This window comes from Heterodontus francisci, chromosome 20, assembly GCF_036365525.1.
Source record: "Heterodontus francisci isolate sHetFra1 chromosome 20, sHetFra1.hap1, whole genome shotgun sequence".
NCBI classification, from domain to species: Eukaryota; Metazoa; Chordata; class Chondrichthyes; order Heterodontiformes; family Heterodontidae; genus Heterodontus; species Heterodontus francisci.
This window is the reverse complement of record NC_090390.1, coordinates 38,318,215-38,334,661: the sequence shown is the minus strand read 5'-3', so window position 1 is coordinate 38,334,661 and position 16,447 is coordinate 38,318,215. Positions and strand designations below refer to the sequence as shown.

At 40.4% G+C, this 16,447-nt stretch overlaps 1 protein-coding gene and 1 long non-coding RNA gene across 4 annotated transcripts in view; both read left to right on the top strand.

The window, feature by feature from the left end:
* LOC137380584 (exocyst complex component 6-like) overlaps positions 1-16,447 on the top strand; it is a 275,778-nt gene that overhangs the window by 58,566 nt on the left and 200,765 nt on the right. For all 3 annotated transcript variants that reach the window (XM_068052625.1, XM_068052624.1, XM_068052626.1), the window contains exons 5-6: positions 2,027-2,072; positions 15,957-16,161. In XM_068052625.1, the coding sequence (XP_067908726.1) occupies positions 2,027-2,072; positions 15,957-16,161 (251 nt within the window). The remainder of the gene's footprint in view (positions 1-2,026; positions 2,073-15,956; positions 16,162-16,447) is intronic.
* On the top strand, positions 2,351-4,988 carry LOC137380921 (uncharacterized). The gene is made up of 2 exons (XR_010977091.1): positions 2,351-2,833; positions 3,053-4,988. It is a non-coding gene; the product is annotated as an uncharacterized lncRNA (long non-coding RNA).

Sequence of the window (16,447 nt, the reverse complement as noted above, 5' to 3'; positions counted from 1 at the left end):
CCTGGTTCCTGCCAATTACAGTCTAGAACAGGTGTGAAGAGCAAAGGTCAGCATTGTAAATACACAAACTAGTTACAATTTTGACTACTCTTCCGAGAAAAAAAATTACGTTCAAAATAATTCTTGTCTCTATCTTAAGGAAGTAAGCTATTTTAGTTCATACCTAAGCATCAGTGTTTTACTATACAAGATTCTGTGCCTTCAATTAATTTTCAAAATTGATTTTTTTTCAACAGAATAACTGAGATAAGGAATTTTATGTTCTATGTGAAGCAAGTAGATTATAAGGGGAAGAAATAAGAATTACAATAACTTGTAAATACAAACTGATGTTTTCAGACTTTTAGAAATAGGATGTTTTTGTATCAAAGTTTGTAGGTCTTCCTTACTTTGTAACTTTCTATTTACTCTTGTATTTTCTATTTTTTTTTGTTTTTTTTGGTCAAAAATTAGGACATTTCACACCTACGTCTCCCCTTTCTTAGACTGTTACCCCTTTCCCTACCCCCCACCCCCCCCCCCCAATACTAAGAAGCTATAGTTTAGGTTCTTGGGCTTTTTTTCCCCGTCTTTAGTAGCAGCTTTTTGGACGAACTTAAGATATCGTTTTCAGGCCTGCTCTTGTGTCAGGAACTATACAGAGAAAATTTAATCCAAATATTTTGAATTCATTGAGTTTTTCTTCCAAATTTTCTTCATGTTGTTTTGTCCCCTCCTCCTGAAGGCTTTGCTCAAACCATATGCATCATGCCTGTCTGCGATTGGGAGTTGCACTTGTCTCAGGACAGCTGGTCAGTGATCTAATTAAGAAGCTTATCCATCTAGGCAACTGCTCATTTTCTTGCAAACAAAATGTTGTACAAACCAATTCTACCAGAGATTTGCAAATCAGTTATGTTGCTGTTCTATTTCCCAATGCAATATGACTCGTGAGGTAGAGGCCTTCTCAGGTCGGGGGAAAAAAGAACCCGACCCGAACCACCGCGGACTTGAGCCCGACCCGGCCCGAATCCCTTCAATTTTGCCCCGTGCCCGGCCTGACCTGAACCTGCCCGACCTGACCATCCCTTTTACTTGCCTTCGGACTTGGAATCTCCACGAAGCTGCAGCGCATGCGCGATGACGTCATAGTGGCGTCACTCGCTCACTGCGCAGACTCAGTTTCGTCCCAGACTCCCAGCTCGGGTAATTTTATAAAAAAAAAAAAAAAAAAATTTCAGTTCTTACCAGCAGAGCACTTACCGTGTATGCCTGACCCGACCCAACATGTCATCGGGTTTGGGTCGAGTAGCAGGCCTCTATCGTGGGGGAACGTTAAAGTTTGTTCAGTGTGTACAGTGGTAACTTGGCCTAACATCATCCAGCTGACTTTATTTGGGTCTCGATCTTCAAGTGCTTCATTTTATGCCAAGTAGTATTGTCTTGACAATAATAATGATTGAGTCAGTATTTCGGTGCTGTAAGGATGCCTGAAGATGCATGTCCTGTAAAACGCTACTTCAGGCCTTCCACTGCAATGTTTTACTTGCAAAGTATTCAAATAACTAATAAATGTGTAAGAATGCTGGATTACCTACCTTTTATCATGGTGTTCTGTATTCTTGGCTTTGAAGTTCAGTCTCTACATATTGAGCTTCCTCCATGGCCTCATTTCCCAATCTGATTTGATATGCAACTTCTTGTTTTGTTTCAATACAATGTAATATCTCCGTCTCGGTGCTGCCTAATCTAGGCAAAGATTTACTGAATATCCTGGATATTCTTAGATAGCTGAGCAGTGAAAATTTGTGACCTCACTGTGCAGTTTCCTTAATGGTCAGTGCCCCAGTGTTTTCCTCAGTGGATAATGACCACACTTTTTTTTTTATATGTTGAGGTTGAACTTCAGTTAGTAAGGAAAAACTCTACTAAATATTCCAACATTATTTTTCAGTTGTAGTTTATCTACGAAAAAGCTTTTGACTAGAACTATTTGCTGTATTAAGAATTGTTAACTTGTGTTTTTTCCCTCCTTTTTTGCTTTTAGTGCTAGAAATGTACAGCAAAGTGAGAGAACAGATGAAGGCCAAAAGGTAGTTTGAGTTTCTATGCACTAAGCTAATTTTCCATTGCAACCTTTCTTACAATAGTCTAATGAAGGAACTTGGCATATCTTCTTTACTGAGATCTTGTATTTTTTTTATTTCCATGTTTGACAGCAGTATTTGATTAAGATCTAATAATTGTGTATATTTTGTGCAAATGTAGCATACTTTGACAAATTAACCATGGTTATATTTCATAAGTGTGATATTCCAATTTACATGATATGGCATTTTTACATTGATTATTTACCTTTCATGTCAAAGGCTGTGCCTTTCCACCTGGATGATAATTTTGATGCACAACATCATAAACTGCCACTAGTGACAAATTATTCGTTTGATTTGAAGCTTGCAAAACTACTACCTCAATGACCAATGTGGCAACTGATCAATGCTAACAAATATTATACACTGATGGCAGGAAAGGACAGTAAATGGAGACTGAAACTGTGTGTGCACTTGAAAGGCTGAATTGTTTTAATGTAATTTATCCAATTCAAAGATACTTTTTTGTTCCGAATTGATGCCACAAACCACAATGTTGAAAACCGACAAGATACCTCATTGAATCAAAAAGTTTCACAATTACTGTAAACAATTAATAACATCCAACAAGCAAAGAAGATGGTGGATTGCGATGAAATAAGATCCAGAGTACAGCAGTTGAAAAACATTATGTGAAACAGTACTTTGGCTTTAATGCTTAATTCCAAATGAAGGAGGCAGTACGTCTGAGTCGGCACAGTCTGGTAAGTAGTGCTTTGTAAACATCTTTTCTGTACCGTATAAATAGTTGGAAAACTTTGTGCAGAGTGTGTACCAAGTAATTTGATTGAACAGCCTCCCTGTGTCCTTTTATTATTCAGTTGCATAAACTATTCTCAAACTCTACCATTTGCAGTAGCCTTTCTCTCTCTTTCTTTCTGGTCCAGCGTTATTAATAAAGTGTACTCTTTATGTCTCCATAGATGAAATGTCTCGATCTATTTCTGAGCCTCCCATCACTTTGGAAGGGCTACTGGTTGAGCAGGAATGAGCATCAGACATGAAAGACCTGCACTTGGGGATTTGAGGTGACATTGTCTTGTCAAGTGGCAGGGTTCTTTGCAAACCCCTCCTGTATAAATTGAATGTTCTGCAACAGCAGGTGAGGGGATGTTTCTGCCATGCAAGACAAATGCTGGCCATTCAATACCCCACCATTCTTTCAGAGCTACAAAAGGAGGATGTGGACCCAAGTTGTCATTCCCATAAAGAACTGGTGTCCATGTCATTGGGTAATGTCCATTGGGTAATGAAAGGCACAATTCAACATGGTGGCTCCTCATCAGACCCCTTTCCTATCTTGAGTGGCGTGAAACAGGGCTGTGTTCTCGCACCCACACTTATTGGGATTTTCTTCTCCCTACTGCTTTCACATGCGTTCAAGTCCTCGGAAGAAGGAATGTTCCTCCACACAAGATCAGGGGGCAGGTTGTTCAACCTTGCCCGTCTAAGAGCGAAGTCCAAAGTACGGAAAGTCCTCATCAGCGAACTCCTCTTTGCTGACGATGCTGCTTTAACATCTCACACTGAAGAGTGCCTGCAGAGTCTCATCGACAGGTTTGCGGCTGCCTGCAATGAATTTGGCCTAACCATCAGCCTCAAGAAAACGAACATCATGGGACAGGATGTCAGAAATGCTCCATCCATCAATATTGGCGACCACGCTCTGGAAGTGGTTCAAGAGTTCACCTACCTAGGCTCAACTATCACCAGTAACCTGTCTCTCAATGCAGAAATCAACAAGCGCATGGGAAAGGCTTCCACTGCTATGTCCAGACTGGCCAAGAGAGTGTGGGAAAATGGCGCACTGACACGGAACACAAGTCCGAGTGTACCAAGCCTGCATCCTCAGTACCTTGCTCTACGGCAGTGAGGCCTGGACAACGTATGTCAGCCAAGAGCGACGTCTCAATTCATTCCATCTTCGCTGCCTCTGGAGAATCCTTGGCATCAGGTGGCAGGACCGTATCTCCAACACAGAAGTCCTCGAGGCGGCCAACATCCCCAGCTTATACACACTACTGAGTCAGCGGTGCTTGAGATGGCTTGGCCATGTGAGCCGCATGGAAGATGGCAGGATCCCCAAAGACACATTGTACAGCGAGCTCGCCATTGGTATCAGACCCACCGGCCGTCCATGTCTCCGCTTTAAAGACGTCTGCAAACGCGACATGAAATCCTGTGACATTGATCACAAGTCGTGGGAGTCTGTTGCCAGCGTTCGCCAGAGCTGGCGGACAGCCATAAAGGCGGGGCTAAAGTGTGGCGAGTCGAAGAGACTTAGCAGTTGGCAGGAAAAAAGACAGAGGCGCAAGGGAAGAGCCAACTGTGTAACAGCCCCGACAAACAACTTTTTCTGCAGCACCTGTGGAAGAGCCTGTCACTCTCGAATTGGCCTTTATAGCCACTCCAGGCACTGCTCCACACACCACTGACCACCTCTAGGCGCTTACCCATTGTCTTTCGAGATAAGGAGGCCAAAGAAGAGGTACAAACACGCAAGATAGAAAAGCATAATTTTCTACGAATAAGTTGGCAACAGCACCCTAATCCATCTGTTTACCACGTTGCTGTGAAACCAGCAACGCTTCTTCCTGGGATGTTGCTATTCAAAGCTTCCTTGAGTTCTCTGACGATATAGCCTTAGTGATTTTGGAGTCTGTCCAGTTTATGTCTACCTAGGATTCCCATTTTCCACCCAAATCCAGGGTATCATAAGAGAGGATTCTTGCAATGCCAGATGTGTACCTATACCACAAGGCTTACTACCACCTTCGAGGGCGATTAGGAATGGGTAATAAATGCTGGCCTTGCCCATGACACCCAGATCCTATGAACGAATAAAAAAAATTCCGTCAATTTTTGGCTATGTGTACTTTGTAAACCTGTAAGCAGAACAAAATTAGCTACTTAGCATGCCTCCGACTGATATCTCACAATTAGAAAAATAATTTTATCAGTCTCCCTATAACTGTTTCTCATTAATCCAGTAGTGATCAGAATTAATATGGCTTTGCACAGAAATCCTTCTATTTCCATGCAGTATTTTCCATTATTTACACTTACTACCACAAATGACTACATTGATATATGCATTTGTAAAATTATGGAGTCACAGAATTGTTAGTGCAGAAGGAGGCCATTCGGCCCATCGTGTCTGTGCCAGCTCTCCAAATGAGCAATTCACCTAGTCCCATTCCCCCACCATCTCCTTGTAACCCTGCACATGCTTCCTTTTCCGATAACAGTCTTATTCCCTTTTTGAATGCTTCAATTTTACCTGCCTCCACCACACTCTCCAGCAGTGCATTCCAGACCTTAACCACTCTCTGCCTGAAAAAGTTTTCCCTCCTGTCACTTTTGCTTCTCTTACCAAATAATTTAAATCTGTGCCCTCTCGGTCTCGATCCTTTCACGACTGGGAACAGTTTCTCCCTATCTATTTTGTCCAGATCCCTCATGATTTTGAATACCTCTATCAAATCTCCTCTCCGCCTTCTCTTCAAGGAAAACAGAAATTAGAAGACTTAGACTTGTAATATTTTTCTACTTATTAAATAAAATATTTTTGTTGCTTTGGTGTCCAATATGTCTTCCTTTTTCTCTCCTTGTTCTTCTGTCCCAGTTCATGTGTAACGCTAACTACGTCCAGAAGGCAGACTGTCTGGGGACCTCTTGGCCTATGGTTCTGCTGTTTTAATTTATTCATGTGGAAGATGTCTTAACTTGTCCTGTTATAGAAATAAGTTATTCGTAATGTCAGTGTTGCATTTGCATCTATGTTTAATAATGCTTTTATTTAATGTACTTAAGAAATGGTACATTGCTGAAATTGCAGTACATACTACCCTGGGTAAAACTCCTATTTCATGATGTTGACAGATGTTGGTATAGTCTGTACGGTTGTTTTTAAATGACAAAATATTTATCAGAATGTAAGACTTCAGTGACTATATTGGTGTACATTAAGATCTGATAGTGACTAACCATGCCAGTAAAGTATGCCACATAATTGTTTGATATTTAGATTTTAGATTTTTTTGGATTTAGAGATACAGCACTGAAACAGGCCCTTCGGCCCACCGAGTCTGTGCCGACCATTAACCACCCATTTATACTAATCCTACACTAATCCCATATTCCTACCACATCCTCACTTGTTCCTATATTTCCCCTCCCACCTACCTATACTAGGGGCAATTTATAATGGCCAATTTACCTATCAACCTGTAAGTCTTTGGCTGTGGGAGGAAACCGGAGCACCCGGAGGAAACCCACGCAGACACAGGGAGAACTTGCAAACTCCACACAGGCAGTACCCAGAATTGAACCCGGGTCGCTGGAGCTGTGAGGCTGCGGTGCTAACCACTGTGAGTGAGTGAGCCTAAAATTAATTGGACGATCTTTGTTTCTCCTCTTGCCCTATGTTTCTTTTCTTTCCTGCCTTCCCCCCCCACCCCCCACAGCCCCTTGTCTACCAGTTTAAAAAGTTTAAACATGCATTGGCACTTCTAACTTGGGGGTTGGGGTGGGTGGGTGGAGGAGAGGAGAGCTGGTGGTGTAGTGGTAATGTCACTGGACTAGTACTCTGGGGGTATGGGTTCGAATCCCATCAGCAGATGGTAAAATTTGAATTCAGTTAATAAATCTGGAATTAAAAAACTAGTCTAATGGTGACCATGTTGTAAAAACCCATCTGGTTGACTAATGTCACTTAGGGATAGAAATTGCCATCCTTACCTGGTCTGGCCTACATGTGACTCCAGACACACTTTTAAATGCCCTCTGAAACGGGCTAGCAAGCTACTCCGTTCAAGGGCAGTAAGCAATGGGCAATGCATGCTGGCCTAGCCAGCCATGCCCACAGATGAATAATAAAAAGTATCCTTAACACCTAGACTGCTATTTTCCACATAGCAATAAGTTGGCATAAATGTGACTGATTTATTGGGTATTGCCCCATAAAGTTTCTCGCAATATAGAAATTAAAAACAAGCAATAATTTCTATTGTAAGAAGCAGAACCTTGAACATCATTGGAGCTACAAAGACATAATTGTTAATTTTCAGTGATCAATCATGGCACATTATAAACTAATTTCAAAATTAAACAGGTGCCCTTTTTCCTTGTGCTTATCACATTACAATGTGTCTGCACTCATTAATATACCAAATGAGGGCCGAATAATGCAAGTTGCACTAAATGTGTGTGCCACAGCTGTGCCTTGCGATTAGATTAAGCTATATTATTTAATGAGACCACAACTCAGTATTTTAGCTTCAGTCATGTAATAATTGAGATGATTGATTACCATAATTATCTATAACATTGCAACAAACATGATTAGATTTGTTAATACTGTCGGATTGCAATTCAATATTGAATGCAGGGAAACCATGAAAACCCGTGTTAAAGGAAGGACTTTTCAAGATCATTTGAGGCTTTTTGCCTGACTGCTGCATAACAATTGTTACGACCAGGTGAGAAAGAGGTCTAGGGTTCCCTTTTAGCTTTCACCTGGTCTTACTGTAACAGGGTTTCATTTTTAAACACAGTTTTAGCTCCCCCTTGGTGAATCCTTGTTCACCGCTTTCCTATTACAAGACAAAGAAACTAGCACAAACAGGCTTTCTTAGGTTTAAAGAAGAAAGGTGAAATTTTATTAAACTTGAACTCTAATTCGGTTAATGCCTACGGATGCAGGCCGCGCCCACGCTAGCATACATACATGATACACACATGCGAGACAAAAAAAGTAGAAGAAAAAATAAAGTGGAAAGGATTGAGGCAATATCTGAGTTTTTTGTTGCGGATCTTCAAGCTCACTGTAGAGTCCTTGTCTGTAGGCGGATCTTGCTTTACATTGGGGCCCAGTAATATCCTTAAACCTTGTTCACGGTAGGAGACTTTCCTCGCTTGAGTTTCATGTGCCTTCAGTCAGTTTTTGGAGTTCTGTAAGAAAGAGATGGGAGCAGACAGGAGAGGAGGCCTGCCTCCGTCCAGGAGCAAATACCTTTCTCCTAGTTCAAACATTGTCTCTACGACTTAAAACTCCCAAGGTTGTCAGCAGGGCAGTCACATGACTGACTGACTGTTTTGACCAGGTCTGTTCTGTGTATTGTATGGGAGCAGGGGATAGCCCCTTTTGTTCCAACACTGTCTGCTAATATGCAAAAATGTCTTTCCGGCCAGGGCAATTCCTCGTAACAGACCTTCGCTTCTTCCCAGCAACAATTTGAAAATTTATGTCCATGTGGTGAAATTAATGTGGCTCATTCTTGGCAGGTGGGGGCCTGCATGACACAATGTAAACACGAATGAATTTTGCTGAGATTTTGGCCCTCACCACCTTCATTTATGTATTTTGACAATTTTTCTACATTTGCAGATCATCCACAGCATATAAACATTAGGACCCCAACATTCCTGTGCCTGAGAAGGTGATACCAGTGACTGTCAAACGAGGGGGCCAGAATTTGGGACGGAATTTAGTTTTGCCACGTGCAAAAATTCCAGTGTTTGTTGGGTGGGGGTAAGACAGTGGACGTGTTGTTTCTTGCACTTGGGTGCCCCTGTGCTCACACCACTGCATAAGGCAGAACTGGTGGGATGACATCATCCTCCAGAATTCCTAACTTTCTTGCAGCTAATCGTCTTGATGTGGAAGTGAACCTCAATGCCTGGTGGAGTGGCAACTGAAATTTCAAGTATTTGTTTCCAATTCAAATCTTTGGTCAGACACACACCTCTCTTCCCCATTCTCCCCACCACCACCCCAGGATAAAGTGCCTTGCTGGCAATCTGAAATTTCTGGTCCTGTCATGGGGCAGGCGCCTGGAGAGCACTGTCAATGAGGATGCCCTGTAGATCGGCAGTTCAAGTTAGAAACTGTTCAATCAGAAATTTAGATTCAAAAGCTCGATGCAAGTTGATCAAATGATTGCACCCGGGAAGGGCAGCTGATTTTGCCGAAGCAGTTCAGAAAATAGAGCTGGAGAAAATATGGAAATAGGCAGAACAATGCTGAGGGCCTTGGCTGGCTGAGCTGGCTAAATTCACTCCCCTCCATGAGCGTTGAGCTGTCTCTGGGGTTGCGACTGCCCTTGGCAGCTTGCTGGTAATAAACAAATGAGGTTTGTGGATCAATTTGCCATGGTCCTGCTGCCAACTTCATTGGGCACATGCAGCATGCATAGTACTGGGACAGCACCCTAATTCTGGTGGAATCCAGTTTCTAGGCCCATGAATGGTGTCGAGTAGCTAAAATTGAAGTAGAACATAAGAACATGGGAACAGGAGTAGGCCATTTAGTCCATCGAGCCTGCTCTGGCATTCAATATGATCATGGCTGATCACCCACTTCAATGCCTTTTTCCCACACTATCCCTCTATCTGTTGATGTCATTGGTATTTAGAAATCTTTCAATTTCTACTTTAAACATACTCAATGACTGAGCTTCCACAGCCCTCTGGGGTAGAGAATTCCAAAGATTCAAAACCCTCTGAGTAATGCAATTTCTCCTCATCCCAGTCCTAAGTGGCTTCCCTTTTATTTTGAAATTTTGACTCCCTGGTTCTAGACTCCCCAACCAGGGGAAACATCTTACCTGCATCTACCCTGTCTATCCCTTTTAAGTATTTTGTAGGTTTCAATGAGATCACCTCTCCTTCTTTGAAACTCGAGAATGCAGGTCCTGTTTCCCCAATCTCTTCATAGGACAGTCCCGCCATCCCAGGAGCAAGTCTGGTGAACCTTCATTGCACTTCCTCTATGGCAATAATATCCTTCCTAAAATGAGGGGACCAAAACTGCACACAGTGCTCCAGGTGCAGTCTAACCGAGGTTCTATACAATTGAAGCAAGATTTCGCTGCTCCTCTACTCAAATACGCTTGTGGTAAAGGCTAACATACCATTAGCCTTCCTAATTGCTTGCTTCACCTAAAGGCCTACTCAGGTCACAAAAAAAAAACCCGACCCGAACCACGTTGGACCCGACCCAACCCAAGCCCGACCACCGAAATGTTCCCTTCACCTACCTTGCGACTCCCAATCTTCAGGAAGCTGCAGCATAAGCGTGATGTCCTAGAGACACTCACTGCGCAGACTCAGTTTCCTTCTTTGACGTCCTGGACTCCCAGCTCGAGTAGGTTTTTTACTTTTAACACTTGTTGTGTGTGCCTGACCCGACATGTTGTCTGGTCCTGTCGGGTTCAGGTCAGGTAGCAGGCTTTTAGCTGCACCTGCATGTTATCTTTCAGTGACTTTCTAATCCCTTACCATTTAAGAAATACTCTGCACATCTATTCCTCCTACCAAAGTGGATAACCTCACATTTTTCCACATTATATTCCATCTGCCACGTTCTTGGCCATTCGCTAAGTCTGTCCAAATCCCTGCTTTGCATCTTCCTCACAACACACATTCCTACCTAGTTTTGTGTCATCTATGAGTTTGAAAACATTACATTTGGTCTCCACATCCAAATCATTGATTTATATTGTGACCAGCTGGGGCCCAAATACTGACCCCACTTGTTGCAGCCTGCCAATGTGAGAATGACCCGTTTATTCCTACTCTGTTTTCTGCCTGTCAACCAATCCTTAATCCGTGCCAGTATATTGCCTCCTATCCCATGTGCTTTAATTTTGTTAATCAACCTCCTGTGGGGGACTTCATCAAAAGCCTTCTGAAAATCCAAATATACTATGCCCACCGACTCCCCTTTATCAATTCTGTTAGTAACATTCTCAAAAAAAACTCCAAAATGATTTTCACATTCATAAGTCCATGTTGACCATACCCAATCAGATCATTATTATCCAAGTGTCCTTTTGTCACATCCTTTAGAATAGATTCTGGTGCTTTCAGTACTAATGTCTTTAGTTCCCTGTTTTCTCTCTCTCTCCCCCTTATTAAATAGTGGGGTGACATTTGCTACCTTCCAATCGGCAGGAAACATTCCAAAATCTAAGGAATTTTGTAAGATGATCACCAATGCATCCACTATCTCCATAGCTACTTCCTTCAACACTCTTGGATGTAGAATATCCAGTCCCGGGGACTTATCAACCTTCAGCCTCATCAATTTCTCCAAGACAGCCTTCTTAATAATTTCCTTCAATTTCTCATTCTCCCTAGTCCCTTGGATCTCTAATTCTGGGAGATTTCTTGTATCTTCCTCAGTGAAGATAGGCACAAGGTAATCATTTAGCTTCTCTGCCATTTCTCTACTCCCCTTTATAAATTCTTCTGACTCTGCCTATAATGGACCCACATTTGGCTTAGCCAAATGTTTCCTTTTTATGTAACTATAGAAACTTTTACAGTCCATTTTCGTTTTTTGCCAGCTTAGTCATATTCTGTTCTCCCTTTCTTAGTCAGTTTCTTTGTTTTCCTTTGCTGTTTTCTAAAATTCTCCCCATCTTCAAGTTTACTACTAATTCTGGCAACTTTTATAGGCCTTTTCTTTTCATCTTTATACTATCCTTAACTTCCGTTGTTAGCCACGGTTGACCAACTTTTCTTTGGGTTTTTGTGTCTTGAAGGAATGTATAGTTGCTGTAAACTATGTAATAATTATTTCAAGACTATCCATTGCCAATGTACTGTCTACCTTTTAAATGTATTTTCCCATACTGCCTCAGTCAATTTGCCCCTCATACCTTCATAATTTCCTTTGTTCAAATTGAACACTCTGGCTTCAGATTGAACTACCTCACTTTCAAACATAATGTAAAATTCTATCACATTATATTCACTCATTCCCTAAAGCTTCTTTTACAAGATCATTCTGTAGTCGGTTCCTCAAGATACTGCTCGAGCAAACTATCCCTAACACACTCCAGAAACTTGTCCTCCACAGCATTAGTGCTCATTAGGTTTACCCAATCTGTATGCAGATTAAAGTCACTCATGATTACTGTATTACCCATGCAACATGCTTCTCTAATCTCCTGATTAATACCATGCTGCACACCACCACTACTGTTTGGCCTATAAACAACTCCTACCAATGTTTGCTGCTCCTTGCTGTTTCAAACAGATTCCACATTTTGTTGTTTCAAATTGAGATCCTCCTTTGCTAATGTACTGATCCCATCCCTTATCAGCACAATACCACCTCCTTTTTACTTTTTGCCTGTCCTTCCTAAATGTCGAATATCCTTGAATATTCAATTCTCAGTCTTGATCACCCTGTAGCCACGTTTCCATAATGGCAATTAGATTATACCCATTTACCTATATTTGTGCCTTTAAATTCATCCACCTTTTTGCGAATGCTGTATGCATTCAGGTAGAGTGCCTTAACTTTGTCATTTTGACTTTCTAAGCCTAGGAGATCTAGCTGTTAAGAACCTCTGGGCTCAAGATGTTCAAGAAAGGGCGGCACAGTGGTGCAGCGGTTAGCACCGCAGCCTCACTGCTCCAGCGACCCGGGTTCGGTTCTGGGTACTGCCTGTGTGGAGTTTGCAAGTTCTCCCTGTGACCGCGTGGGTTTCCGCCGGGTGCTCCGGTTTCCTCCCACAGCCAAAGACTTGCAGGTTGATAGGTAAATTGGCCATTGTAAATTGCCCCTAGTGTAGGTAGGTGGTAGGAGAATTGAGGGAAGGTGGGGATGTGGTAGGGAATATGGGATTAATGTAGGATTAGTATAAATGGGTGATTGATGGTCGGCTCAGACTCGGTGGGCCAAAGGGCCTGTTTCAGTGCTGTATCTCTCTCTATTACTCCATGACTCTAAATACAGAGCAGCAATGAACAAAGGCAATGGATTATTGAATGGTACAGCCAAAATACAAGCCAGATGAGTAGTGATTAAACTTTATAGTGCTCGGTCAGACTACACCTTGAATAATGTGGGGTCAGTAAGAAACAAGTGCAACATTCAAGCACTGAAGGCATTGCAGTGTTGAGTCTATGACATCAAGAAAAACCGACAAAGCTTAGGCTTTTCTCACTTGAAAGGAGACATCTGAGATGTGATCTTAGAGGGAAAATTAGCTAGTAAGTGGTATGGAAAAGGTAAATCTGGAAAATTACTTCAAACTAGGTATTGAGGGCAAAATAAGACATGGGTTTGCACTCGTAAAAGGAAAATTTAGGACTGCTATCTGGAAAAGTGGCTAATACACGGATGGACTTCTGGACCGAGCATTCAAGGCTTAAACCCCCTCGAATCATTGAAGAAACAATTGGGTACTGCAATTGGAGGACCTTTTGGCTGCTTTGGGATTGATGGGCTAACATGGTTTTCCTGATCTGTAAATACCTTGGAATCTAGTGCAATCTTTGAAATGTTTAAATGCTATTAAAACCTTACTCTAACTGGTGTTTTTCTAAAATTAAAACTGTACTTTTAAATGTTTCAAATGCATTAAAGCTACTTACGGTTGTCGTTTTGTTAATGTGCCAATGTATGAACTGCAATTTCCAAAAAGTAGCTAGTTCAGGAACACAATTGTTCCCCTTGACCTGCTGTATCGTTAATTTGCAAAATTGGCATGAGTTACTACGCTGCCCCATGATGGTATCAATTACTATCACATGATCATCAGCTTATGTCTTATCTAAGCATCATGTTTAATGGGAACAAAACATGTTTTTCAACATCAGAATCCAGTACTTGTAAGGAGTATTCTGTAGAAATCTGAATTTTTACATTGAGATGGTTTTTTCGAAGAAGGATAAATATGGTCAATGGTATTGTAAAACTTCTAGCCCAATGGAAACCTATTATGCACTTATATTTAATGAAGTGCAATTACTGAAAATGAAACCTTTAATTGGGTAATATATAAACTTGTTTCTTATTAAAAAATCATTGAGCCTGACATAAGGGTTTACTAAAATTGGGTTAGGGAGTCAGTTGGGTTAATGGCTTATGATACAATATATAAATTATTCATCACTGGTGATTCTGTTGAACAGCTTCATGCAATAAACATTTCCAAAATGATGACTCCCTTTTTCAAAGAACTGCTTCAAAAGGTGATTTTTTTTTTTTTGAGTTGAAATAAGCGGAGAATAACTTGTTTAATTGAATTTAGAATCGTTATTTTAACAGCTGGGCAGATTGCCCAATTTTGCTTGGGCTTTGTTAAAACTAAATTTTTTTTATGTGATTGAATATATGTCCTACTTAACGACTTTTGTATTTTCCTTTGTTAGTCTTTCACAAACTTAATCTGAAGAATAATATACATGTACAATGAGAAACTGGTTTGGTTAATGGGTAAAAGCTGCACACTTAGGTTCTGTTGAGTATTTGCATAAATTATGCTTCATAGCATTTGTAGATAAAATGATCATGATAAATTTGTTGCTGCCAAAGGCATTTATCAATATTTGTGCAGGGTATTATTTTGTTATGGTATTGCTTGAGCTGATAACTTCATTCCAGGTTGTACACTTAGTTTCAGCTTAAAACAAAATTGAATATTTATTTTAAACCTTGACCTGCAGTTGACCTGCAAATTAAAAAGGCCTCAATATTTTATGAGAACAGATGTTAAAAGGCCAAGGTCTTGTTCTGCAGACAGATATAATTAGAGAGGGGTTGCAGAGTGGATTTGAGATGGATTATGTATGAATGCTGATTTCAAAGTCAGGGCTTTCCAGATGATCTAACAGTGCAAAGATAAGCTGATAAGTATAATTTGAATAAAACGGTTTATATGACTTTGATGCTATTACAAATTTATCTTCTTGAAGCTGCATCATGTGGTGCATTTTGGGCATTGCTCTTTTCAAAATGTGATTGATAAGGGCATAACCTAACAAATGTACCGTGCTCTATTGGTATTAGACAAAATAAACTGCCTTAAAGTGCACTCGATCCAATATCATCAGGGATAAAAGTTCTTAATTTGAGCTTGAAGCATTAGCTTATCATATCGTAAGGACTGCTATGATTATAAGTGAGTCCAAGCTGTTGAAACGTACTGGTAACACGTGAGCTTTACTGGCTAGCTTGAAAGAGGCACATTGCTTGCATAAAATTGACTCCTTTCACATTGAAGATAAAAGAATTTAATCAACATTTTTTGTCAGCAACTTTTTTTTAAAAACACCTTTTCCAGGTGTTTCCTACTGTCAAGACAAATACACAGATTAAAGTGTGTAGTGTAGTTTCAGGCAGAATAGAAACAAAATAAAGAATTTAGACTGGTCATATTTTGAGCTTTTGTATCAATACCAATCTTCATAGTTTTTCCTCTTTGTATGTCAGATAGAAGTTATGACAGTTAGAACATTGCCATGGTAGTTTCCATTTTGCTAAGTTTTCTTCAATGTGATGAGATATTTTGTTCATGTACATTTAAAAAAAAGAGTGGGACAATTTATGTTTTAGCTAGGATTTCTGTCTTGAGGTCAATTTTGATGGTTTGAATTTCCTGGTGAGTTGCAAACAGATACAGAATTCTTGAACCATGGGCATAGATTCAAGGTGAAGTAAACTGAAATAAATATGCGATTCAGAAAAAAATTCTGGGGGAAAAATTGATGAGCATATGAAACTAATGACCATTGTATTTAGTTGAACAAAAACATCAAAGGGTTTCCAAAGCAAAATGGGCAAGTTCCTGGCAGTTGAAAGAATTCATGGTTATTGATATTCTTTAAATGGTAGATATCTTGCCTGAAAGGTTAGATGGGCATACTAAAGGGGAAACGCTATTACCTTATGTAGTCATTGAATCAATGAACAGTGCAGTGGGCCAGAGATGTGATTTTTAATTTTGATTTTGTTTTTAAGATTTTTAATAGTAAACTGTTCGGTGTAATGAATGTGATTTGTTGCTTATATTTGTTTCTTTCCCCTAGATATTATTCTGCTTTGAAAACTATGGAACTTCTAGAAAATACCTATCTTCCCCAGGTTTATCAGTACCGTTTCTGTCAGATCATGACTGAAAATATTCCCAGGCTGCGAGAAGAGGTCAAGGAAATTTCAATGTCAGACTTGAAAGATTTTTTAGAAAGTATTCGAAAACACTCTGATAAAATAGGAGAAATGGCCATGAAACAAGTGAGAAAACATCATATACTTTTGTTTTTTAATACTTGTAACATCTAATTTTGCTATTTTTCTTTTCACAATTGTATGTGTGATCTGGTTTTTCTATTAAAATTAGTTCCTTAAAATTCAGACTAAGAAATTCAGTGGGTTTCTGTAAGTCATGGAGATATGCTGAGTCAGACAGACCAGGGCAGTTGGATTCCCTGGTCTTTGTTGTTAGTCGGTTTAGCCAAGGTGGGATCACAACAGTTGGCTTAGGTGCTTGAGAATGAAAGAAGAAAAGTTATTCAGTATT